The following is a 26,041-nucleotide window of genomic DNA, read 5'->3' on the forward strand; positions in this document are numbered from 1 at the left end:
ATACATATGTGCTTTGCAGCCAGCGTATCGTGAAGAAGGACCTGTGCTTTGTCTTGTGGTTTTGCTGCTGTACATGTAAATGATTTCAAAACATGGATACTTGAATGATCGAGAAGAAAAATCACCTTTTTGTTAATTAGGGAAATGATTGTGCTTGAAAGTATTTTTGCACGTGTTCTGCACACACGGATATGGACTCACAAGCAGGGGGCATGGGGAACGGTTGTGCTGGTGGGTGAGAAGATCAGGTGACCAGAATTGGTGGGAACTGCTATGCAGGTGGGGAACGGCAGGTATCTAAAATGACAGGGGATGTTAATGACTGAGAGCAGAAAGAGCTAAACAGGAAGTGCTGTTGTGACAATTATTTTATACTTGTGTTTATTACTATTGTGTAAAAATTATTTAATTTCTTTATTTGATTATTGCTGACGTGTGTCACTGTGATGCTTTTGAGGTGGAACTGAGCTCTTAAGGTGTAATTCAGTAAATCCTTTAATGCTTAAAGTTAGCGGGTTCAGGGATTCTGATCAAAGTGTGATGTTTTTTCGGACGAGGCCAGTTGTAGATACCTCAAAGGTCTGATGTACTGTATCTGCAGATCTGTACACAAGAAATTTTTAAGTGACTATTGGAATCATCATTAAAATGTCATAGTTCTTAATATTAGTTTCATTTTTGTGTTGCATCTTTGCCCCTAGCTACAACTTTTATACAAAAAAAAAAAAAGAAAATTATCTCTTGATCTGGGCACCTTCGCTGAGGCTGTGTTCTTGCTAATCTCATTTTTCACCTGCCTGTCTCACATGATAAAATATAACATGTAACATAACATCTTAGCACAACAGTGCATGCTCGTCATTCTCCAGTGGCAGTCCCAGAAGCATCAGTCTATAGATCAGTGATTGGTATCTTCTTTGGCAGCAGCCCTGCCGGGCTATGACAGGCTTATCTCAGTGACACAGAGTCACAAGTTTTACAGTATGTCAGTAATATAGTGCAGGAAGAGCGCGTGCAGCCTGATGGAGTGCTGTCTTTTGTTCCTCACTGTTTTTGTTGTGACCTAAACTCTGATGGCTTGATAACTGGCAGCTCGGGTTTAACACTAAAGTGATGCACACTTCCTTCTAACTTAGTATTTGATTAATAGCACATCTAGTTAACCATTGAATCCTGTGTTTAAAGTACATTCAAGTTGATCAAGGAAGTTTGCACAGGAGTATTTATTCAGCTCTTTAAGTGGGGAAATGTTTAGGTAAGCTGCCAAGTGGCACAGGTACGGTTAAAAGCACAATGAGGAACCACTGAATCCTTCCAGTTATAAGGAAGAAATGTGACTTCGAATTAAAGGGTCATCTTAAATACACCCACTCTGAGTATAGCAGGCTTTCACGGCATCTAATGTTCTGTAAACTACAATGGTAAACTCTCAAAAGCCACTTCTCAAGTGTCTGGCTCAAGTTCAGTCGAAGTGCAACAATAGGGATTACATTTAATGCCTTCACACAATGCGGGTTGTTTATTTTGTTTTTTTTAAAGTGCAAAGTTGCCAGAATTTTGTGTTTGCTCCATATTATCACACTAAAAATAAGGAGACAAGATCGACACTAAATTATTTTAATTCATTTTAGAAACATTTAACAAGAATAAGAGGTCACAGTTTTGTTACATGTTCAAGTAGTGCAACACAGAGTGAGAGGATAAATAATGGCATTCATTCAACTGAGTGGCATGTCAAGCCTTCATGACACCAGCTGAGAAAGGCAGCACAAGTTTCATTTGAGTGTTCAGCTTGGCAATAAGGCTAGGACAAAAAGAAAACCAATCCCTTGACAAAACTAAAGAAATAGAAAAATAAAAATCAAATTAACAATAATCATTGTGCAACTGCTATTGGTAGAGAGTTTTGTACTCAAGACATACACACTAACATTAACTAAATACGGTCACACTCATTATATTGCTATATTTCTAAATTACCATTACTTCATCTACCCAGTAAACATACAAGTGCACCCCTTACTCAGGCACCCGTGTGCAGCTTTAGCAGCTCAAAAACAGCAAGGGTTTGTCCCAGGAAAGAAAAACAAAAGTTAATTCTCGTGCTGATCATGTATAATAAATACAGTATGCAAGAATGCATACAACAGATTAAAAATCAGTTAATGGATAAATCTACAGCTCATCATAACCCTGGAAGCCATACGATAGACAACCACATTAAAACAAGGCTGTTTAGTAGGTTTTTGAACCACTTCATTGGAAAGCAACAACATTCTTGTGGCGTTAAGGCTCAGTTTTGCTTGGATATGGAAGAATCTCCTGTATCCTGATTTGAGTGTCCTAATGAACATATCGGTGGTTACTTTAGTATTAACAACTTGGATGAGGCTAAAGTCAGACAGGTCACATGGGGAGGGGATAAAGGCCGGAGAAAACAGTGTCCTCATTACCAACAGGTTTACCAAGAACAATAGAAGTTGTTGAGACGCCACAGCAACTTGAGCTCTGTTTTTCCCCCCTCTGTTTGGCTCTAACTCCTTCCGAGAGCAAGACTCAGGGCCATCAGCCCCAGAGAGTAGCAGGTTGTGGTAGAGCTGGAACGCTGCGTTGTGACCGTTTGCTCTGGCTGGATTTCTCTGAAGACATTGGTCATCAAAGGTGATGAGCTGTTGCCGATGTGGAGTGTGCTGAAGAGGTTGATCTGGAGACAAGATATTAAGCCAGTTAGCACTGACAAGGGTATTTGAGCTGATCCTCCTAGCAGGTGCTCTTAAATACACAGAGAGAGAAAAAAAAACAAAAAACAAACAAAAAAAAAAAAAACTCACCAAATCTCTGCTGACTTTGATTGTATCTTTGAACACAGTCCAAACCACAGCTTCATTGCAGGTGGGGGTGGTCAAGGAGCCAAGGTAGCGGTAATATTGGGTGCGATCCACCCCAGCCAGGAGGTCGTCCATTGAAAATCCAGGTGTGATTGCAACAGAGTCGCCTGAGGGCAGAAATATGACCCCTTAAGGCACTGCAGTTGACACATTTTACTCAAAAAAAAAAAAAAAGAAGAAAATTGTCCACATGAAAAGAACAAAACCTCCTTACCACCATTTGAGATGCTGGCCAGGTAGGAAGTCAAGTTGTGCCAGGATGCAGGTTGTTGTGTCTCATTACCAGTCATTGCCTATAAATAGTGCACACATTGTTTAATTAGTTTTTTTCCAGATCAGACCGATAACTTAAACATACTGGCATTACAAAAGCGTCCGTTTCTCACCTCAATGAAGAAACCAAGAGCGGCAATTCCCGTAGAGTCAGCAAGAGCAAGAGTTGTGTTCCTATTGTGGGATGCCTTGCTGCTTACAATGTGCAACTGGGAAGTAATGAAAAAGATATTTGAATATGAGCATACTGACAAAACTCTAATTTACAGCTCAACATAAAAGAGACTGTAGTACCTCCATGGGATAGCGCTTGCCATCCACAGTGTGCTCAGAGCCGGGGATGGAGGTGCCATTACCCCAGTGCAAGTGGAACTGCAGGCTGTCGTAGCGCTCGGACAGATCTCCTCCTGAAACGCCGAGACCGCTGTCCAAGGTGACTTTGACTGGAAAAACAAAAAACATGGACAATTAAATCAAAGCTACTGCAACCAGCGAATTTACTTTGAATACTGGGTCATTTTTGCATTTGTGTGTGCCTGGAAAGGGGAAAAAAAAAAACTGCTTGCAGGCAAATTCTTTAAAAGCACAATATTGAAAGCATTCTGGTGTCAGGAGCAGCTTCCTGTCCACATTCCCACCTCACCTGTCTTTCCAGTGTTTTCGATCATTTTCAGGCCACTGGTGCTGCTGTAGTTGTGAAAGGTGAAGGCTGTCAGGTTGTCGTTGGGTTCCGCAGATGATGAGATGATGTTAATGGGTGACTGCCTGGTGCCATTGCAAAATGAAGAAGAAATGACGGGCCATTGAGTGTCCCCTGTAAAGAGGAAGAAAGCGTTTAGTGGCCAGAGAGGAGGTTAAGGTGACATTTTAAAGATGAAGGAAGAATACTCACTGCAGCTTGCCAGGTGATAACACCAGACTGGAGGAGGAAAAGAACATTTTATTAGCTCAGTCAATACAAACAGGCATGAATTCTCCAAAGAGGTAATGTAAATGCAACGTGAAAAATAGCCACCTACCGACTGTGCTAGTTGCACAGTGGACGCTGGGTGCCAGGACGCACAAAGCAAATGCAGCTACGATCCAGTTCATCTAAAAAAAATAAAAAATAAAAATCAGTCGACTGCATTAAAAAAAAAAAAGACAAAACGAAAAAGATAAAAGAAAAAAAACGCGTTAAATACTCGGAAAGACGACGCATCTGAGGCCATGCAAACTCTGAATGAGAGACTAAATTCAACTTGATGATCTAATTGATTTTCAGCAGATTTCAAATTGGACACAAACAAACACACATTTAAACAAGAAATTACTAACTAATGCAACATGCAGCAAAAGACAAAAAAACCCCAAATGCTCTAAAAACACCAACAAACAAAGACAAAATACCGTTTCAGGCGAGTAGAAAGGGTCTTTCGGCCGCAGCTGAATCCACTTCTGAGTAGCAGTTACCTTCGACGCACCTGTGCCTCCTCTGAGCCTGCGAACAGCAGGAGCCTCATCCTCCCTCTTTTATTGGCCCAGAGAGCATCCAGCAGCCGCGCTGACACGCCTCTCTGATAGCCGACTTGAGTCTTACGTCCCAGCAAAAATATTCAGGTGCTGATTAGCAGAAGACGAGTTTGCACAGAAATGATTTGCGCGCTTTTGGATTCAGCCAGAGCCTTTTTCCTTGGTGTGCTTCCATCGTCTCAGTAAGGGTCTTTAATTTTTTTTTTTTTCACCTTTATTCGTGCTTATAGGTTTGCACATTGTTGAAACATGATGTATAACATACCTGTTACCACGTGAGAAACAAAAAGAGAAAGGAAAAGAAAAACATAGAGAATAACAGAAATAAACAGAATAATAATCATAATAAAATAAACAAAAAATAAATGAACAAAAACAAATACAGGACGTTACATGACAAGACTAAATGGATAAAATTTAGCAAGAACCAAGACAAGACCAGGCAGACAGGACAAATATGGACAAACGGGACATGATTGGACAGACGGAACAAATTTGGACAGACAGGACAAAGTTGGAGAGACAGGATGAGACTTAACAGGCAGGATAATGCAAACAGTTTAAAATTAAGAGTTTAAAATATTGAAGCTGCACATTGTAAAAACATGGGGTTTGTTATCAGGCGTGGTAAGACACAATAATGATTGAGGTCAATGAGAAGAGACATTTGAAAATAAAATAAAATCAAATTCAGCCAGTACAAAGAAGGGACATTGCATGGGCAAACGTAAACAGCAAGGTAAGTTAATAAGACAGTAAGACAGTAAGGGTCTTTAAGTTGAACTTGTATTTCTTCTGTATCAAAACAATGCAGGCCAGTGTTGCTTTATGCACCAGGAAGAAATAACATTGCACAACGTTATGGAGACAGCCAGTCTCCTGTTTCCCACTGTTTCCTCTGTCTGGATTTTTGTAGGAACTCAAACAGCAGTTCAGAAACTCAAGAAAATCACCTCCAAAATGAAATACTTTTTTTTTTTTAATTTATCTGAAGGTGCAATGAACCGGATGAAAAAAGGATCTCATTAAACCTGCACTAATTCATTGTCATTTATTTATTTATGTGTTGGTCCCTTGTAAAAAAGAAAAAAGTTGTGAAGACAGCAGTGACACGGCATCTTTTAAGTCGATATGAGCAACATGATCGTTCATTTGGAGACATGTTTGTGCCTCTTATAGTTCTGTATGGGTTCCCACCAACTCCTGAGGGACATATTTGGCTTTTTAGCCACTAAAAGCTCCACTGTGTTCACCAGCTAGCTGCTAACTGTGTCTTTCCACCATTTGGCATTGAGCAGGTAGTGCACCACAAGTTTTTCGAGCATTTTCACTGAAAACAGCCACTTTCAGAGGGCGGTGAGACAGAAGGGCATCAGTGAAGCTGCAGGCCTGACAGCGACGCAGTGAGCTGATGCTCGATATAAAGCTCCATATAGTCGAGCGGAGCAGCAGATCTGATGTTCTCGTTTTTCTTTGAAGAAAAGTCTGGTTTAAAATGTACTTTAATTCCTGCTTTAACTCCTGATTTACATGCAGACAGACCTGAACCAGATGGAGAATCATAGATGGCATGCAGATGACATGTTAGCTTTGTATAAAAGCTTTGTATAATTACATGTCAAAGTGTCATTCCTGGTTTCCTCCACCATCTAAGGCCCTGAGGTGTCAGCCCCACCCACAGGTGTTTTTAAAGTGCTCACAGAGACGTCTCTGCTTTCATGAATCCAACTCATTGTCCTTCCTTGAAGGGTAAAAATGCAATCAGGTTTTGTGAGCCTACAATCATAAAATGTAATGAATTGCTAAAACTTCTATAGGTGTTCTGAGTTCCTTTTTCATCTGAGAAAAAAAAAGTGTCATTTTGAGGAAATGACCAGTGCTTATCATATTTTACCAGTATTTTACATGTTTTAATTTATTTTCATTTTGAAAGTGTAAACAGATTTGCATATTTGTCATTGCTAACTTGACCGCGGAGCAACATCATTAATGTCCCCTGTGATTTATTACAGTCAATATCACTTCCTCTTTTCTTTGAGCTGCATTTTGTGTATGAAAGGTGCAGTATAAATAAAGTTATTATTGTTTTTCTTTCTAATTACGCTAAGTCACTGATGACTTATTGTCACTCTTATTGTGAGTGACAGTAAGTCATCAGTGACTTTTATGGCGCAATGTTGCCAGCATATATGAGCTCAGAAAATCTGACGTTATATCTGAATGATGACATGGGTGGTACCTCTATTTCATTTGTGCAATGAATTGTGGTTTTCATCAACAGCACACTCACAGTTTGCATACGACAACACGCTCAAAACCCGCTCAGGATTAGTGCGTAGTGAAATCGTGACTTGAGTTTTGCACTGATTGAACAACTGATGGCAACCTTCACATTGAGGCTCAACGGTTCTCAAACTGGAGGGGATGGAGCCAACAACAGAGGTGACATCTGGGAGACCAGAGAGAAAAACGCTGAGCGAAAATAACGTTGAACAAATCCAGTAAGAGAAGTGGAGATGATGGATGTGTAGTGAAACAGTCCAGCACAGCAGAGTAGGAGAGGAAAGAGTTCAACATGCGCCCAGAGGTATGAGAGAGGGCACGCAATTAAAGCAGCTATGTAACAACCATTCAGAAGAAACAGTGAGTCATAGAAACACAAAAGACAGAAATGAATGGCAGAGCAGGGAGCATTAAAGATAATTAGCCTCCTTCAAACCAAACATTTACTATTGTTGCAGTTGCATTTGAAATGTTTTGACTCAAGTGTAGCTTAAGCATGTCATGTGATATGTTACTTCAGTGCACCTTAACTTAAATTGCAGGTGAATTCACATTATGGACGCCACTACTGACCATATACTGAGTTTCAGCCCAGTCTTGTTCATCTTTAAATAATGCATCATTTTGTAAAAGTGACAAAAAATGAGGTGCGATCTGTATCTTAAGCTCAGTCATAATGTTTCCACCAATATTTGTTTGTCCTGTTCTTCCCGCCAGCCTCACTCAAATCAGTGCTGGCATCTGTACTTCTCTGCATTCCTTCCTCATGCAGATAAACGCAGTAAGCAGGTTTTACCGTTGTTGTTGACCTTTAACCTGTGGAAACAATGTTCAGACCGTCTGTCAGTTTCCTTTTGATACTCAAAGTATGTTGCTAAAAGCGTCTTCACCATGTTGCAGAAAGCACTTTCCCCAAACACCAAAGCCACAAACAGCTTTCTTGTAAGCCACCTGATTGTCAGGTTTTTCATTCATGCTTTGTCGCCTAATTAACTTCAAACACAGGTGAGTTACCAGAATATAGTGTCCATCTTTAATGCAGTGTAAATTTTATTGAAGCTGAAGTTGTCTATCTTCAACTTTTTGACAACTTATTTAATTGTAATGGGTAACATGCTAGCTAACAACCGACCATGTGAGTCCAAAAACAGTCAGTGCTGGGCTGGTAGCAAACAGCAAGCGTTTTGGAAACAGCTGCATTTGGACATTGAGGATCAAATCTGACACTGACTGATACCTCCTTTTTCGGACTCGCTGATTTCTGTGTTTATATTCTTAATTGCCACTTGCTCATTCATCTTACCGATTGGAGTGCTTTTACGACCTTTTGCAGTTTCAATGGCCCAGATAATTGATTCTATATATATATATTTTGACTCTAACAAAGTATGGTAATATTTACCAGATGTGGCGCTTTATCAGCTTGCATTGACTCATGTCCTTAAAAAGTGTTTAATTTGAATAAATACACCATTTCTAAATCTCACAAATACAAAAGGACTGAAATTGAGAAACCTTTGTTCTTGCTGTAACAGGTTTTTATTTTAACATACAACAGCACAGGAACATATTATTTAGGCAGCTGTATACTTTGTATTTGAGACACTGGCCATGACTCCTTGCTCGGAGCCACATCGTTCTGCATAACAACTGAGATTAAGACAACCAGTTTTCCACTGAAATGCACACTGACACGAGCCAGTCACATTCCTAAATGTTTGAAACAAGTGCTTAGCATAACTCCTGTTTTCAGGTCACTTCAGTTCTTCAGGTCACTGGAAATCTGTTTCTCACAGACTCAACTTCGAAACTGTATTACTTGTCTGTACATCACAGTTTAGATCCAAGACACTTATCTGGGCTTCTGGCCCAGTACAAACCCTGCAGACCTTTTAGGTCAGCTGGTTTTGGATTACTGCTGGTCGCCAAAACCAAACACCATGAACTTGCCTTTAGCTTCTTAAAATCTGGAACAAACTGGCAGAAGACATAAGACTCAAACGAATCCATGCTTAAGACCCGTTTGCCATTGCTTTTCATTGATTTTCTTTGAATTAAATTAGTTTTGTTTTTAGTCTTTGTGCTTTATATTTTAAATTGTTTTATCATTGTATCATTGTTTCTTGTGTTTTTGCCTTTGAACTCTAAAGCACTTTGGGTTGCCTTTAGGTATGAAATGTGCTATATAAATTAATGTATCTTGCTTTAAATGGGATGAAGTATTAAGTGCTGTTTATCTTCAGTTTCAAGACCATAAAACAAAAGATCTGTTACAGTTCAAAGGAAAGTGACACGTAAAGCTGCATAAATGTAGGCAGTCTGTAATCTCCAGTTATTAAATCTAAACTGCTTTTGATTTACTGGTTGCTTTGGAGCTCTTCAGCCTCTCAAAATACATTAAATAATAGTGAACAAATTAGGGTTTAAAACTATCATTATGGCAATAAAGTGTGGCCACAAAGATGGCCTGTGTGAGTGGTGTCATTAGTCATTGTAGAGCAGTGATTTCAACATACAGAGTGCAAGCAGAGGCGACAGCTGAACTTCTCCTTACAGTCTACAGCATGGCAGAAAACAAACAGTATCAATACATCTTTTATTTTTGGCTTTCTGTGGTTAAAACAATACGTTCCTCGAGGATAAAAGCACAAGAACTCTCACAAGAACACACTGCAATGAAAAATAATTTCTTTCTGGCTCTACTGGGAGGGTCCAACAACTGTAATTTGTGGTTTAGCGCTGACAAATGTCACCTGAGATGATGTTCCAAATTGCACATGTTTAGATAAAGCAAAGCAAACAGTGATTTAAATGGCTGAGTAGTAAAAATAGCATTACTTACCGGTCCAAAATACAAACATGCTGCACAGTGGATAGAGGGCCTAACAATACCATGGACTTCAATAAGACAGATACTTGCTAATGAAACAATAGGCTGTAGGTCTGCCTATAGTTGATTATGAGATTATATAATTACATACTAATACTAAAAATGTACATGGATAAAAATCACCAGTGAAACACTACTTATTAACACCAATTATTTTGCAGTGCAAGACAGATGATTAGTGCAATATGCTTCATTCTTCACAGTGGTTCTAATAAGGAAACTTTCTCACAAATGCAAATTATATGAAAAAGGCACAGAGACATGTCAGCAGCAGAAACAGTATGGTGGGACCAGGAGCACAGGATCCCGACGTGCTGGTGTAGATTGTCCTGTTATGAAGAGGCTGTGCAGGCCGAAACACATTGTGGTATCCTGTCTGAGTTGGGAACATCATTATCTGGTGGTGGTAAAGGAGATGGTCATCATTTAGACAGGTTGCAGTTAAATCCATTATATTTTGACTTGTACGTCTGTCAAAAGGCCTCTTCTTTATTTGAGAAGTTATGTCTGAGTATGCCATTCGTGCAGTGGCTCTAAACAGGATAAACCAGGAGGAGGAAACACCCATCATAGTGAGAGACTTTGAAAAAAAGACGCATTTGACTGTTGATAGCACATGTAGTTGCATTAAAGTCAACAAAATTGATAGAAGACATCATGCAATTAAGAAATACCTGTCATCATTAATACTGTTATTTGTTAGAAACCTGGCTGACATCATAAAATAATTACTCACTACACTACATTGTTTCGACCTTAAACATCCCCGTAAATGGTTGATACGCGTAAAAACAGAGAAAAGCTTTACACTTCCTCCACTGTTCCGTGTGACGTGGATGGAAATGCCCCGAAACTGCAGCTGAGAGGCAGCAATTTAATCTCAGCCATTGTTTCAGTTCAGATTCTTACATGAGAGAATCACATGAGCCCACATGTGAGAGATGCCAAACAAAAGACAGCCTCAGATAACTCTGATAACACTGCGTTTCGATACAATCTGCCTGTCAGATCATTGTTATTTTTGATTGTTCTTTGATACAGTTTCTCTGTAATGACACACAGTGACCTCTCCACGGGGTGATTGCCAGTACTGATACTTCCGTTGTTTAAATCTCATTATATGCGACAATTGCCAGCTGTCAATGGTGTTCATTAACCAATTGTGTCAATTACAATTACAATGCTTTAAACATATATCTCAGTGGAAACTTTGATTTGGACTGCTGGAGACCTGTCTTTGAATAGTGTTGTATAGAGCAATGCAAATTAATATTCTGTAGAACATTCAAGGTCGCTGAGTCACACTACCTGTTTAACACACCAGCAACACCATGATGAAGAGCAGCACATACCACATTTTTGTCCACCTTGATAGGCTCTTTGAAGACTGTCCAAACCACTGCTTCATTACACGAAGGAGTGGTTAAAGAGCCATTGTAGCGGTAGTACGCAGCTCGGCTCACGTCACCAAGCAAGTCATCGATGGAGATCTCTTCTGTAACTTCAACCTCTGAGCCTATACGAAAGCGCAAATGCACAAAGTGTAATGGCCCATTTGTGTGCCCCCATTCAGTGTTCAGAGTCAAACAAGTGGACACTCACTGATGTTTTGAACATGTGAAAGGTACTTGATCAGTTTGTTCCAGGCGCCCTTATCGGATGTGGGATTTGTCTGCTGAGATAAACATGGTGAATGATTAAGCGACATGTGAGTGCAGAGCAGCGAAATCCGCTGGTTGAAGACAGCTACACCCTTTACCTCGGAATGATCTGAAGCGCCGCTGCTGCTTTTGGTCGTATCCATAGCCTGGAAAGGAGACAACACAAAGAAGTGAGGCCATTGTTTAAATGGCTTTTCTCAAATTTAGACTGGAGTGAAATGAAAGCATGATTGCCTCTGCTAATATGTACTGTGAAAACTCTTAACCAACTGCAAAGAAATCTATCATGTGTTGCCACCTCTAACAGGCATAAGGTTTGCATTTGAACTCGCATGATTATAGCCCCTTTCATTGAGGTTTCATACAGGTTCGTATGTCTGACAAAACATTTCACAAAATGGTGAAGTTTTGATTTTGTTATATGAGAATTGCATGAGCAAACTGTACAGCCTGTCCTCACCAGGAAAACAGCCGTATAGGTCAGTTGTTAGGCGGTGAAGTCTAGTGGCCGTAGTAATTCTGACTAGAGCAAAGAAGGCTGTCAGGTAGTGTAGTATAAGGAGCAAGAAAGCAAGAAAGACAGATGGGTCAAACAAAGTTCACCCAGGTGACCACTGCTCATGTACCACTTGAAAACAACTTATTTTGACTAATGCATGTAACAGTAACGTACTCATTTTCACTCAAACCATGACCTTTGCAAATCCAGTATGTGGCTTAACTGTGATGATGTGTTTGAGGAACTGTATGTCAGGCATGAATCATACTATACATCAGACATGTGAAAGCTAGAACTGTAATGACAGGTACACACTTAAAAGGTTTGGTGATGAATGACAGCAGCGAGTCATTGCAACATTTTTGTCTTGTGTTCAATCAAATGCTGGTATGTTGTTGTAACCTCTTGCATAATGCAAACTGGGCTGAACTAGTTTGGTGTTTTTTTAAGGCCTTTTCCCCCTTTGCATGACTGTGTTACTTCTAGTTTTCAGTACAGTATGTGTTGGCATGCGCTTGTCATAGGTGTTGATGAGTGACAGTCATCATGACCAGAACTCTGCAGAGATACTATCATTTCTGACTCCTCGTTTCTCAAACTGGAAGCGTAGACCTCAGCTAATTACTAAATATATATATATATATATATTCATTACTCCACAACAATTTATTGGCGCTCAACTCCTCCCACATTTTTCACTGTAGAAACTTCAAACATCAGAATATTCAACTCATCGAGGACATTTCAGCTTCTGTAGTTTCTCAGTCACATCTCTCTTAAGAAGTTGCTTCTTTAGTTGGCACATAGTTTTGTGTGGTTTTGAACCACAACTATTGACTCACTACATAAATGCTGTAAATGTTACCTCAATAAAGAATCCCAGCACTGCCAGCCCATGAGGAGTCTGTACTGCCTCATCCAGATTCAAATCCTTCCTCTTGTTCACTATGTGCATCTGGACAAAGACACCATTAATGAAATATATATACAGTATACTGGCAGAAGCAAAGTGCACTGGCAAGCAATATCTTCACAGGAACAATGCAGCAGTTCCGCTACTTATAACTACCTCCATTGGGTATCTGTGTGAATCCACTGTGTGCTCTGAGCCCTCATGTGATGTGGAGCCCCAATGGAAGTGGAACTGAAGGGCAGAGTAGACGTATCCCAAACCTCCTCCTGAGACCTCTACCACACCCTCCTTCAGTATACACTTCACTGGGAGTTGAGCGAGAACACAAGGAAAAGTATAAATTGCTTTCACAAACCTATATGAGTTTCTCCTATTCTAATTAAGCATTGGTTTATAAAATGATGTAATGTAACCAACCAATCGTGCTTCCTTTTCCATGTCAACAACACTTCTTCACTTTTTATTTTGGAGACCATCACAAAATTAAAACCTCAACGATCAATTCATCTGCCAATTGTTTCCTCGGTTAATTTTTCAGTCTGTAAAAATTTGGAGAAAATAGTGCTTCACAACTTCAGATCAGATTTACTGTGATATATATCAAAGAAAAGCAACGTAACTTCTGCTTTGTACGACTGGAAGCATTACCTGTTTGTGATCAAACGTGATTGTAGTTTATGCGCATGCCCAGGTTTAACCAAAGCTTGCTAAAATTAGTCCATCTTTACGTGATTTAAGACTCAATGTCCACAAAAAACAGCCTGTGATATGAAAGAAAACCCTCAAACCTGTGTGTCCTGTGTTAGTGATATTCTTGATGGCGTGTTTGTCGCCAAACTTTGTAAATGTGAAGGCGCCGAGATGTTCATCCACCACGGCGGTTTTTGTCTGAATATTGATGGGTGACTGGCGTTGGCCGTCACAGTGGGAGTAAGGTAGAAGGTACCAGTCAGATGGACGGTGATCTGAGGGCAGAGAGAAGAACCAGCATTTGCAAGACAAGTCTAAAGCCCATTCAAACCACCCTATTTAAAAACTGCCCAGTCATGGTATTTGTATATGATACATACCACAGTGATCATCGTAGCACCATGGAAGACCTAAAGAGCAGCAGAACAGTCATAATGTGCCAACTCAGAGCCATAAATATGATGGGTCATACATGTGCGTGATTCCAACTCACTGGGAGGTAAAGGAGTTGCAGGGGAAGCAAACACTCGACGTTTGTTAAGCTCTTGTGTGGGCCGATAAATATTGGTGAGTCCTGTCTTCATGGGAAACTTCTCAGTCTAAAACAGAACAAAACATGTTTCCTCTAACAGATCACCACAGTCAAGTTACAGGCAAACATATGTTTTACAGTTGTTCATGAGTCGTAGCCTTTCTTAGCAGCAGGAACACCTCCGAAGCTGCTAAGTGACCAAAACCTCAAGGATTTTTTCCCCTTCCGATAGAGTTTAAGGGCCCATAGTGTGGCGTCAGCAGGGGTCACAAATCTTCAAACATCATGCAAAACACCTGAAACACCTTCTGAAATGTCATTGTGGGTTTATTGTTTGAGATTTTGTCCAAAGGACACATTTTAGAGCATTTAATTTGTTGCTGTCAGCATGTACTCAAATCCAAACTCTGACAGTTTTAGGTGTTTTTAGGGGGCTGCGTGCTTGCGGCTGAGATAAAAGAGCCATGCACCTGCTGGCCATTCAGACACATACAGAGGCATGTGCACCTATAATTAGGCAAATGCTGGTGGTTGTGCGGTAGATAAGATGGAAAGATGACGTGACAAACGAATGATTCGGATGTCGTCCCTCTCCGCACACACGCACACGGTGAGATGCAGCTCATCCAGCAAATTCTCTTGTCATTACAGTCAACATGCAATAAATCTTCATTATCAAACATGATGATCAAGCCAGATGCCAGCATGGACCAGTATGTACAGGAACTTGTTTGTCGTGATGCTTGCTTTCATGCGTATGTGGCAGCTTGTGTAAGAGTTTGCGATCCCACTCACCATAGGTAGGTCATTGCAGTATTTACAGGTACACAGCTCAGACAGGTTAATCTAGTTACATGTGTGGCGATGGCAGGGAGAGGATATAACTCAGTTAATGTGATTTTTGTGGTTGCCTGTAGGGTAGAAACAGAGCATTCGGATACAGCCACACATGCAGAGAATTAGAGGAGCAGACAGACGAGTTAATTTGTATCTGCACATCGTGTGGAGTTCAACTTTGCTAAACTGTGATCGGAATTTTGTCTTGCAGGCGATGCTCAGGACCATCAACCTGTCACCAGTGGGTGTGGAGAAATGACACTTAAATGCTGTTCTGCTGCTGTTCACCAGGAAAGTAGGTGAGAGCAGGGGTTTCAGCAGATAGTTTTGACAGATGTGTAACAATGAATATACAGCAGGATCTTAGCTGCGACTGGCTATTGTGCAGATTTTTTTCACCTCTTCCAGTGCAAAATTGTTTTATTGAACTTTGCACTATTTGCATTACCAACCCACCTAAATTAAAATGCGTGATATTCATTCTTTTGTAGCTCTGTGTTTGGTAGTGGCCAACCTATATCTGGCTCTTTAGCTTCTCTGTGCTCCATAATGTTCACCAGCTAGTCACCAATGGTGTCTGTCTGCAGTTTGGTGCTGAGCAAGTGGTGTTTTAGGGCTCTTAGGGCTTTTCCAATGAAATGATCTATCTGCTGTGGCTGAAAATGAGTAATGTCATGTAATGTAATGTAATGCCTAGAGGAATGGCAGCTTCAGGCGATGATTGTATGTAGGTTAATCAGGTTCAACAACCGTTTTCACGTAGCCATCTGACTTATTATTGTGTTTCGCTCTCACCACTAGTCTTTCTTCTTCTTATCCTGCAAAAGAAAGACTTCCAGGCTGCCCAACTCACCAGATTTTTGTTGACGTTGATTGGCTCTTGAAAGACTGTCCACACAGCTGCTTCGCTGCAGTTGGGGGTGGTCAGGGAGCCCATGTAGCGGTAGAACTTTGTGCGGTCTACATTTCCAATCAGGTCGTCAATGGAGATGTTATGGTTTATATGAACCTCAGTGTCTGTGAAAAGATGTAAGAGAGAAAAAATGGCTGTGATTAAATGAAAGTCATGTGGATTTAATTCCAAAGTTTGATGCCATGAACATTATCATAAAAGGAGTGACATTACATGAAGGAGTCTCTACAAACAAGTAGGACACAAAATTGAGAAAGAAGGTTAGGGCAGATGAGTGACAGACATTATATAAGGAGTAACTTATGGCTGAGCATACCAAAGTCACAGCATAATACTTCCTCACTCCAACATGCTGCCACTGAGCATGTCCCATATGCATCTGTCAGGTTAACATTTTTGTGACATTGATATGTGAGATTTGATTATGGTGACATCCTACTTCTCATGCCTCTTTAGCTTGTCACCCATCAATGTAAAGGTATGCACATGCGGTGCATACAGTAAATTCCAGTCCATACAGCAGCAACAATACACCTGTTCCCATATCTCCGCCAGCTCAGTCACTGCAGCCTCAAGTATTGTAACGACACAGATAAAATCTTAGGGAAAGAGACGTTTTCTGTACCTGTGATGTTTGTTAGGTAAGATGTGAGCGTGCGCCATGGTTCCGAGGTTTCCGCATCTTCTGTCGCCTTCACAGAAAAGACATCATAAATACACTTCCAATCTTAGCTTGGTAATGTGGAAACCAGCCCTCTTACATTTACACATACATCCCTACATCTTGTTTGCAGTGAGCAAGCTGAAATTCTGCAGAAACATAAATGTTTTAATGATGTTTTAAATACATATTTATGGGAAGGTTAGCAATTATAATACTTTTCTTCTGACATACATTTATGAGAAACCCAAGAACAGCAATTCCCGTTGAATCCTCCTTGGCCTGCTGCACAGTAAGCCCTTTCTTCAGACTGACTATGTGCATCTACAAAAGATTACATGAATTGGGTAGAATAAGCCACACAGTTTATAAAGTGAAGAGGCATGTTTATAGTGTTTAGTTTATAGTGAATGCCAGTGAACAATACTGTACCTCCATTGGGTATCTGTGCCCATCAATCTTGTGCTCTGAACCCGGATGATGCTTTGTATCGCCCCAGTGAAAGTGAAACTGAATTGTAGAATATGTGTCATTAAGTCCACCTCCGCTCACTTCAACTTGATTTTCCTCCAATTTGCATTTCACTACGCATGGAAGAGATGGAGGAGAGCGTTTATGTAGTTAATCACATAAAGGTCTGTGCCCTTTCTACACTTCCGTCACAAATATTCTATACAGTATGCTGCCTGTTGTACAATTCAAAAGGCAAGGACAAAAAAGTCTCAGTTTGTTTACCTGTATGTCCATTGTTTATCAGGGACTTGATGACGTGACGAGAGCTGAAGTTGAAGAAGGTAAAGTTATGCAGGTTGTTGTCAGTCTCAACATGGCCGGTGACTATATTAACGGGTGACTGCCTTTTTTCTCCACAAGAAGAACCGGAGATGTCCCCCCAGTGGGACGGGGTGTCATCTGTGAAAGTTATAGGTGCTCTTAATGCAAACTAATGTAGACGAATGACGGTTTGACCTAAATCATTCAATAAGTCTGACTTCTGTGCGTACTTACCACAGCCAGTGTAGCACCATTCACTTCCAGAAGCTGAAACAGAAATATGGCCAATGCACTGTGAATACTGCAGGAGCCAAATGATACCAAAATCATCAAATATGGCTTTATTAGCATTATGTGATGAAATACTGGGCTGCCAAGGAATACTGTTACTCGAGACAAGGATGCCCACTGTCCCATTGTCACTGAATCACTTTCAGCAGCCTTTATCAACCTTCCTAATATTATTGGTGATAATGGTAATGGTATTATTCTCAAGATGTTTTTTTCTCGTCAGCATTTCCACTTGTATTATTATTGTGGAGATCTGCAGTCTCCCCTTCCTGGTGTCTCCTGCTTGTCTGTCCCCTGTCTGACTTGTCTGTGACTTTGCTGCTGCAGGTAGTGGCCGGCAAGTTGGGACCGGCACCCTGAACACACCTGCATGCAATCATCAATGCAGACCCACCTGCTTACTCAATATATAAACACCCGGATTACAGCCAATGTTCATCGTATTGTCTGCCTTGCTGCGTAGTAATGACCACACCTGAAGATTGCATTAAGCATTCTTGTCAGTATTTTTTGTCTTGCCGGCCTTTTGCACTCTGAACTGTTTTTCCCTGTCGTGCTCAGGTGTCTAGTCCACACCAGTCAGCTCTTACTAAGAACTTGGACCAGTCTGTCTACATTTATGAGGAAATTGGATCGGCCAACACTCCAGCTCAGTACAATAGACTCTGCCCCCTAAGAACTCATTCACTGCTCATTACTCATAAAAACTGTTTAAACTGCTTTCCACCTCCTCCCTCATCCGTCTCAGCCTGGAGCTTTGGGTCCTGTAAACTCTGCGAAAACCTAACTATTATCATTATTATTGCTGTTATTATTTTACACACAGAAATATGGATACACACACCCACTGCACATTGTACTGTAAGATATTGTTCTTGCTCTTTTCTTTTTATTCTCATTGATTTAAAGAAGTGTTATTTTATGCAGATAGATAGAAGAGACAGACACCAAGATAGACAGATAATTGAAATCAAACAAAGAAAACAAAGACTGTCACTCCTCAGTGGCCCGAGGCAGGATGAGGTATAAGACCTGCAAAGGACCAGGGCCTTCCTCTGGGCCTGGGCGCGGCTCAAAACAAGATCTCCCTGACACTACACTCTTAAAACTGAACTAACATTAAAGAAGGTGAGGATGGAGGGGGGCATAAACAGTATATGCATAAACAAGGAATCAATTAGTGAATTGAAATCAAAAATAAATCTGACAAACAAATGAACATTAATTTAAGGCACTACATCAAGCAATAGTCACGACCTTCATCTAGAGAGGAGCAAGGTTGCTTCTCTCACCGGAGGAAGCGCAGAAAGAAGGAGAGCACAAAAAAACAAAGCTGTTTCATTGGGGTCCCTTATCATGTTTCTTTGTCAGTTCTTCACATTTCCCCTTCAAACTCTTCGTGTAGTTTTATAACAGCTTAAGGTCTAAAGTGATACACTTATACAACATTTCACAAAAAAAGACCAGAATTAGACAAGTCAAAAAAAATGAAACATTTTAAATCATGTCAAGACCCATCACTTTTATCTTATGACCCCTTGGCTGGGAACAACCAAACTGCATCTAACTGTAGCTAAAACTAGCTACACCTTAATAGCTACAGCAGCAAATTTCCACTCACATAATGTATTAAATCAATCTGATATACAGTGTTTTATCTACGTTTTATAGGCTATTTCAGCATCTCTATATTGCTACTTTTACATGAATAAAAGCTGCTTCTTCCACCGCTGTTTAAGAAAAGTCAATGTTCAGAAATTTGCTATGGTTCGCAGTGGTATGGTATCGTATATACTCTCTATATTGGATTAATTTTATATTGCTTTAATTTGAGAAAACTCATGAATAAATTCAATTCAATTCAATATACCTTTATTTGTCCCGCAAGGGGAAATTCCAAATTGCACTGAATTGCATTAAATTGCATTGTATCTTGAGTTTAATTTATGACATGTGGGTAGAAAAGACAGTGTATCCTGCCCTGTAATCCAAACACAGATTATACAACAGGAAGCAGAAACAGATAGAGCTCATCAGTACAAATATTTCCATTTAAACATTTACTCACCACATTTTACCAAAGCTCCCAAGCTCAGGCACAGCAGAAGGGAGGAGAGGTACATCTTCAGAAGAAAAGGGAAACATTTTATCAATCATTTCATAACAGTTTTATAGGGATTGAACAATATATTTCTTATGTCTGGCAACCAAATGTTGACAATGAGGAAAATGCTCTGTGGAAGCCTCAGTGGTGTCAGGTATGCAGAGTCCATCATTGACCTGAATTCCTAAAGCTGGCTGAGTCAGAATAACCTTGATGCCAGAGCATCAAAAAAGCAGGCATCAAAAGATTTGTGATGCCGACTGGTTTCAACCCTAGTTTTCGTTAATGTGGACATGATTGATGTCAGATGACTTGATCAAAGTACTGCATTCAAGTTTGCCAAATCATCTTACCTTACTATCTGAGGTCCCCGAGGCTTTAAAAAAAATGCATATCAGAATGAGGTGTCACATTAAAAACATTTCCAAATAAGTGAGGAGAAGGTGACAAAGTGTCCCAGTATGTTTCAAGCCAGTGATATAGAGTCGGAGCGACATGCAATGGGAGGGGAGCCCACTGTGTATACATCACTAAATCAGTATGGGGGTGACATGTAACATGACCACAGGCCTCTTTGACACTGCAGTCAAAATACAGGCTGTGTCTGGTAACATGGTAAGGGGCGTTTACACAGCAAAGTTAGCCACCTATAAATGAATCCTGCTCCATGACACAGCACCCAGGTCTCCATATACAGTGCTGACTCATTATAAAAGCTGAAATAGTTGACCAGAATTATCCTAAACCCTTAAACTCAAAGCATGATTTTGTCATATTGGTAGCACTTGCTGCTTCCTTGTGAAGTCAGTGAATTACTTACTTATTTGTGTTTAAGTACAAAGCACCTAAGTCATTTAACAACTATTCCAGGAAAATCCTCAGATTCAGATCCAAAATTGCCAAACTATCCGCTCCAGCAGACAATCTTACAAACTTCAATACAGGATGAACTTAAAATCATGACAAAAAAACGGGAATTTGACACCTCTTTTATCGTGGTATTCAGCAACAATAGACACAAATACACAAAAGCACTATCCTGATAAAGAACGTTAGATACCCCCAGAGCTTAATCCATAATCCCTTTTCAAACACAAGACACACTTAGACTAAGCTGTTAGATGACAGGTAAATCTGCAAGCTGGCCAAACCACAGTAATGTGATACTACCCGGTGTGCTGGGTCAGTTCCATTTGCATCATTATACTTGCGATTAAAATTCAGCAGGTCTTTTGAAGGCAGTGGAAGTCCTGGGTGACACTTTTTATTGGATGGTTATGTGATTTTGCATGGTTAGCATCTTGACTGGAAACAGGGGGAAACAGCTGGCCTGGCTCGGTTCAAAGGCCAAAAATAAAAAAAAAGTAATTAAAAAATACGCCCCTAACTAATTAAAGTAAAAATCAAGGCCATGTACCTGGACTCACCTGGCGAAAACACGTGGTATGTTTTCTTTGTAAGAGAGCCAAATGTCTCACCAACTGGCAATATTTGTTGTAATTGATCCTGCGTTTATACATTTCTGATTTGAGTCAACAGAACAGGTTTCCCGTCCTTCACCACGTCCTCTTCAGAAGCATCGCCACACCTCATTACGCCAAACCTGGTCTGTGTTTATGTTCATAAAGAATAAAAGTAGAAACAAACAAACACTATGTGTCATTTCCCAAACAAACACTGTGCACACCTTTTCCAAAACAAGGACAAGCATGTCAAGGTAGGTGACTTGATAGCAGGCAGTGGCATCATGATTGTTTACCAAGATTCAAGGGCGTGTGAATCAATGCGGTGACTCACAAGAGATACAGAATTATGTTGTCCCTTTGTAGAGCTGTCATGTTCAAATACTCCAAAAGTTCACAAGTTGATTATGAGAGGCATGTCATCTTAAGTAAATATAAAAATAAATATTGACTGTCTCCATGACACAGAGAGGAAAAGGTGGGCGGAAGTGATTTATTTAAGAAACAACATCACATGTAGCTTACTGCAGTTGTTCCACTCTTGACTTCAGAGTACACTCCACCAATTTTACACATTAAATTAAGTTTTTGTCACGGTGAGCACTGCTCAGCCTGAAAACAGTTCTGTAAGTGTCTTCTGTGGCACTGGAGATGAAAGATGATGGTATCAAGTAGCCTTATGGGAAGATAAGGATTCAGTGTTTTTGAAAATTGATTCATATTAGAGACTAAAAGGATACCTCTGCCTCTTCTACACTGACTTCAACTAGTTAGCGTCTTAGCTTATATGTGGCACTTATCTTTGTTGTTTGCTGAAAATAATACACCTAACAACTTCCTTTAGTTTATTCTTAAGAATCATTCAGAATATTTTTGTTACCTTTTATTTCTACACACAGTTGTGGCTTAAAGCTGTTCAGAAGTTGTAGTTTTATAGTCCTATTTACAAATGTTATTGGTATTTCTTTATTTGACATCAACTGCAGCATTAATGAGGAAGATAAGCCAAAGATCAATCTAGCAATACTTAAGAAGTCAGTAAACAATGAGATACAGGAATAAGAAACAGCTAATTGGATGCAAATTTGTGATAGATACGACCTTGTGTTCAACTAACACTGTGTTACAATAATACTCCTACAAAAAAAACTTAAATTATATTTAAAAGCCTTAGCAATGTAATATCATCTATTTTGCACTGAAAATGTACAGCAGGCAGTTCATAAAATAAAGGAATAGAAAATAATATTTTTTCAACTCTCAATACAAGCCGAGCTGAAAATTGTATCTAAAGATAAGTTAAAACCTAAATATGTTTTCAGTTTAGCAGTCAGCTGTCAGCTTCATGTAGTCCTCATGCTTGCTAGAGAGGTATGAAGAGCCGGGCAGCTCCAATCCTGAGCACAGCACCCCATGCGACCACATGGTGGCGTTAAAAGGTTGCTCAGAGTAGAGCGGCAACAGTCCTGCAAAATGAAAGCCAGGGCATCAGTAAATCGGTCATGAGATGTCATGTCTAAATTACATTATCTGTCTACATAACGTAGACAGTTACCTACATAGTACCTCCCAGTATGTGCTTGTCTGCTGCTGTATCACTACATAAGGATACAGTGGCAGCATACCACTAAATATCAATGTGTTTTGAGAAATGTGAAGTCTTACTGAAAGAGGGACCCAGTCAGCTCATCAACAAGGCCACCTAAAAAAAAGCATTCATGCAAAAGTTAAGTAAAGCCAAAGCTCACGCAATAAACAACAATCTTACATCCACAGAGCGAGTAGCTGCCAGTATTTACCTGGTGTGCAAATTGTGTCACACAGGATGGGGCAAAGGTAGCAGGATGAGCATCCCTGGAAGACGAGAAGGGTTACATGTCTTTCTGGTTCTTGTCCCAGAGAAAAGCCGCCTTTAATGTGTATTATGAGCAGTGTTTTGGACAGATACTTACTTCACAGTGCTCACAGTGATCAGACTCATCTCCCTCTTCACAGGGACACTTGTCACAGTTATTAGAGCAGTGCTGAATGAGGGAGGGGGGACACACAGCAAAAAGTTAAGCTTAAAACGAAAAGTTATCAAAGCATTTGAAATCAACACAGATTATTCATCGAAGTCTTCGCTCATAATTTTACCTCACAGATGGAGCAAACACCACACAAGGAGCCAGGGCGGAACTGTTGCATGCCAGCGGCGGATTCTTCATCACTCTCATCTTCGTTTTTTGCCGCGTCGTCACCTTCAGGCTCGTCTGTACGAAGTCATCAGGCAACAGTTAAGTTTCTAGAGCTGGACTGATGTATCGATCAAGCTGAAATTAGTTTACTGCCAATATAGCAGTACCTCTGTGTATATTTTGGCCAGTAAGGGACGAAAGGTCATTGAGGTCATTCAGAAGCAGTGTCTCCGTTACATATTTTGCAAACTTGCCTGCAAGCAGCTCCAGGGATATTAATGTCAGACTGTCAGTAACTTTGTTCCAGACTGAAATATCTCAACAACTATGGGATGCTTGTTCAGACATTCATGATCCCCAGAATAGGACCTATGAGTCCTACTGACTTCAGTGATCCTTGACTTTTCCTGCTGGATGGATTGCTGTTAAATTCCATACAGACATTCATGGTCCCCAGAGTAACAACTTCATCTCCTGACTTTTCATCTTACCCTTACATCTTAAGACCACGCACCTGCAAACGATGTCCTCATCAGCCTCAGCTGTGCTTTGCGTTGAGTGCTAATTGGCAAATGTTAGCAGTGAACATTGGAAACATTATGCTTGCTAAACATCAGCATGCTCATTGTAAGCATGTTAGCATGCTGATATGAGCATTTAGCTCTTATCCTGGTCACAGCTCTTTTAAAAAATAAGCTGTTCTCACTGTAAAGAAAGCACATGATCAACAAACTGTCTGACTTTGGTCTGCCGGCTGTAATCAGATGTTTAAAGCCTGGGAATTGAGAGGGACTTAACTGTCAATAAAATGGGTATTTTGAGTTTACTCACTGATTTTTTTAAGCCTTTATCTTTCTACACACTTGAACAGTGCATTTACCTGTTTGTGAGTCTCAAAATAACCACATTGGTGCAACAAATAAAGGCATGAATGGTTTAGACACTGCCGGATGCCAGCTACCACATAGATAAGCCGGTCTATTTCAGGACTGATATGTGTGACCGTGTGGCTGCAGCTAGGCTAACAAAGTCAGGAGGCTCCTGTGGAGTTAGCAAATCCTCAAAGAAGTCGGGAAAAACAACCGTTTAAACTAAATCACTGCACAGTTTTCACTATTTTCAACAGTGAACCCATAAATAAATTAAAAATCTGTTGTGATAATATATATCATGTTTAAAAAGTGAGCATACCGTCATCTTCTTCTGCTTCAGCTGCATCCTCTTCCTCAGAGTCACCCTCAGCAATATTCTCCTCTTCTTCCTCCTCCTCACCATCATCAGCCTCCTCATCCTCAGCTAACGCCTCTCCTTCAGTTGCTTCGTCATCTTCTTCACTTGCCTCCTCTTCTTCTTCTGTTGCCTCTTCATCGTCATCTTCCTCTGCTGCCTCCTCTTCATCAGCGTCCTCCTCCTCCTCTTCTTCCTCATCCTCCTCAGCTTCCTCCACTGCCTCTTCCTCCTCTTCCTCGTTCTCCTCAGCTGCCTCTTCATCTTCCTCCGCTGCTTCCTCCTCCACATCCTCATCTTCCTCAGCAGCTTCCTCCTCTTCTGTTTCCCCATCAGCGGCCTCCTCTTCCTCATCTTCCTCCTCATCAGCCGTCTGCTCTTCTTCCTCATCAGCGGCCTCCTCTTCATCCTCATCGACAGTCTCCCCCTCCTCCTCTTCCTCCTCCTCCTCAACATCCTCCTTCTCCTCAGCCTCCCCTTCTTCCTCTTCTGTCTCCTGTTCATCAGTCTCTGAATCATCATCTGATTCTTCCTCATCTTCATCACCTTCCTCCTCTGCTACCTGTTCACCTTCCTCACCAGCCCCATCATCACCCTCAGCGGTTTCACCCTCTTCAGCCACAACCTCCTCAACAACCCTGGCATGGAGGTCTTCCTCAGCCACTTCCTGGGCACTTACTAGACCAGCATGGGGGACGTGGGATGGGCACAGGAGGACCAGCAGGAGCCCCACTACCCAGCCTTTCACAGGTGCCATTTTGGAAGACTTAACACAGGATGATGAAGACCTCTGAACTACAAATCCACACTGGATGAATGTCTGTACCCTGGTCCTTCCACCAAAAACAAAAACAATCGGGTTTTTAACACTTCAAAACCGTTAAATCCACAGAAGACGTAATGGAGCTGCAGATGATTCACTGTTCAGGTCTTTGCTCCAAGCTACAGACAGACGGGGAGAAGAAGGCCAAGTTCACAGGACTGTCAGAGCAGTGTGCCAGCCTTGTGCTGGGAACTCAGAGGACACAGTGGACACTGGGTGTGTGGTGTAGTTGTGTGGCTGCATGAGTGACAGAGGCAAATGTCAAGGAAGAATGCTCCCGATGCCCTTAACCCAGTGTGTTCGGGAGGCGGGTGTGTACAAATGGCAGCCGGGGGGGTTGGACTGCAGGAGGGTGGGGAAAAGAGAGGTCAAAGAGCATATGGAAATGAGAAGGAGGGAGAAGTTCAATTACTGAGTTTGTAGAACTGCAATTGAGGTTGATGGATAAGTTTCACTTATATACATATATGGGTGCATATATATACACGTATGTTTGCACTTCTGTTTGTATGACTATTCACGTTATTTATTACATTTACTGTTATTGTTTTTATTCTCATATTCTTATTTCTTATGTGAAATCTCCCAATGTCTATAACATACAACATTATGGACAAGATATAAAATGAC

The 26,041-nt window shown here is 40.7% G+C and overlaps 3 protein-coding genes across 3 annotated transcripts; all 3 read right to left on the minus strand.

Annotated features, from left to right (window-relative positions):
- Positions 1–2,291: 2,291 nt before the first annotated feature.
- Positions 2,292–4,686, minus strand: ca15b (carbonic anhydrase XVb). Its single transcript, XM_070990719.1, has 9 exons — positions 4,614–4,686; positions 4,181–4,253; positions 4,054–4,080; positions 3,805–3,975; positions 3,456–3,604; positions 3,275–3,370; positions 3,103–3,181; positions 2,832–2,995; positions 2,292–2,704 (listed from the first exon to the last, which is right to left on the minus strand). Exons 2-9 carry the CDS (start codon positions 4,251–4,253, stop codon positions 2,534–2,536), a joined length of 930 nt encoding a protein of 309 aa, XP_070846820.1. The 5' UTR covers positions 4,614–4,686; the 3' UTR covers positions 2,292–2,533.
- A 5,173-nt stretch (positions 4,687–9,859) lies between these two features.
- LOC139349621 (uncharacterized) lies at positions 9,860–19,743 on the minus strand. Its single transcript, XM_070990553.1, has 16 exons — positions 19,686–19,743; positions 17,561–17,593; positions 17,288–17,464; positions 16,985–17,136; positions 16,787–16,876; positions 16,517–16,583; positions 15,832–15,995; positions 14,103–14,208; positions 13,990–14,019; positions 13,708–13,884; positions 13,076–13,224; positions 12,872–12,961; positions 11,606–11,653; positions 11,449–11,518; positions 11,199–11,362; positions 9,860–10,243 (listed from the first exon to the last, which is right to left on the minus strand). The coding sequence occupies exons 1-16, from the start codon at positions 19,738–19,740 to the stop codon at positions 10,085–10,087; spliced, it is 1,731 nt and encodes a 576-aa protein (XP_070846654.1). The 5' UTR covers positions 19,741–19,743; the 3' UTR covers positions 9,860–10,084.
- A 1,914-nt stretch (positions 19,744–21,657) lies between these two features.
- LOC139350033 (sarcoplasmic reticulum histidine-rich calcium-binding protein) lies at positions 21,658–25,345 on the minus strand. Its single transcript, XM_070991123.1, has 7 exons — positions 25,168–25,345; positions 24,553–24,969; positions 23,321–23,436; positions 23,137–23,208; positions 22,984–23,038; positions 22,850–22,886; positions 21,658–22,650 (listed from the first exon to the last, which is right to left on the minus strand). The coding sequence occupies exons 1-7, from the start codon at positions 25,343–25,345 to the stop codon at positions 22,629–22,631; spliced, it is 897 nt and encodes a 298-aa protein (XP_070847224.1). The 3' UTR covers positions 21,658–22,628.
- Positions 25,346–26,041: the final 696 nt, after the last annotated feature.

Source organism: Chaetodon trifascialis, chromosome 21 (genome assembly GCF_039877785.1).
Source record: "Chaetodon trifascialis isolate fChaTrf1 chromosome 21, fChaTrf1.hap1, whole genome shotgun sequence".
Lineage (NCBI taxonomy): Eukaryota > Metazoa > Chordata > Actinopteri > Chaetodontiformes > Chaetodontidae > Chaetodon > Chaetodon trifascialis.

Excerpts from the sequence above, each read along its gene's own strand:
- ca15b (XM_070990719.1), bottom strand. The coding sequence starts at position 4,253 with ATGAACTGGATCGTAGCTGCATTTGCTTTGTGCGTCCTGGCACCCAGC. Across the intron at positions 3,976-4,053 it reads TTATCACCTGGCAAGCTGCA|GGGACACTCAATGGCCCGTC; the intron begins GTGAGTATTCTT and ends TCCTCTTTACAG. Across the intron at positions 2,996-3,102 it reads GGCCAGCATCTCAAATGGTG|GCGACTCTGTTGCAATCACA; the intron begins GTAAGGAGGTTT and ends TTCTGCCCTCAG.
- LOC139349621 (XM_070990553.1), bottom strand. The coding sequence starts at position 19,740 with ATGTACCTCTCCTCCCTTCTGCTGTGCCTGAGCTTGGGAGCTTTGGTA. Across the intron at positions 17,465-17,560 it reads ATGGTGCTACACTGGCTGTG|ATGACACCCCGTCCCACTGG; the intron begins GTAAGTACGCAC and ends TAACTTTCACAG. Across the intron at positions 17,137-17,287 it reads GATAAACAATGGACATACAG|TGAAATGCAAATTGGAGGAA; the intron begins GTAAACAAACTG and ends TTCCATGCGTAG.
- LOC139350033 (XM_070991123.1), bottom strand. The coding sequence starts at position 25,345 with ATGGCACCTGTGAAAGGCTGGGTAGTGGGGCTCCTGCTGGTCCTCCTG. Across the intron at positions 24,970-25,167 it reads TGAGGGTGATGATGGGGCTG|AAGAGCAGACGGCTGATGAG; the intron begins GTGAGGAAGGTG and ends CTGATGAGGAAG. Across the intron at positions 22,651-22,849 it reads CTGACTGGGTCCCTCTTTCA|GACTGTTGCCGCTCTACTCT; the intron begins GTAAGACTTCAC and ends TTCATTTTGCAG.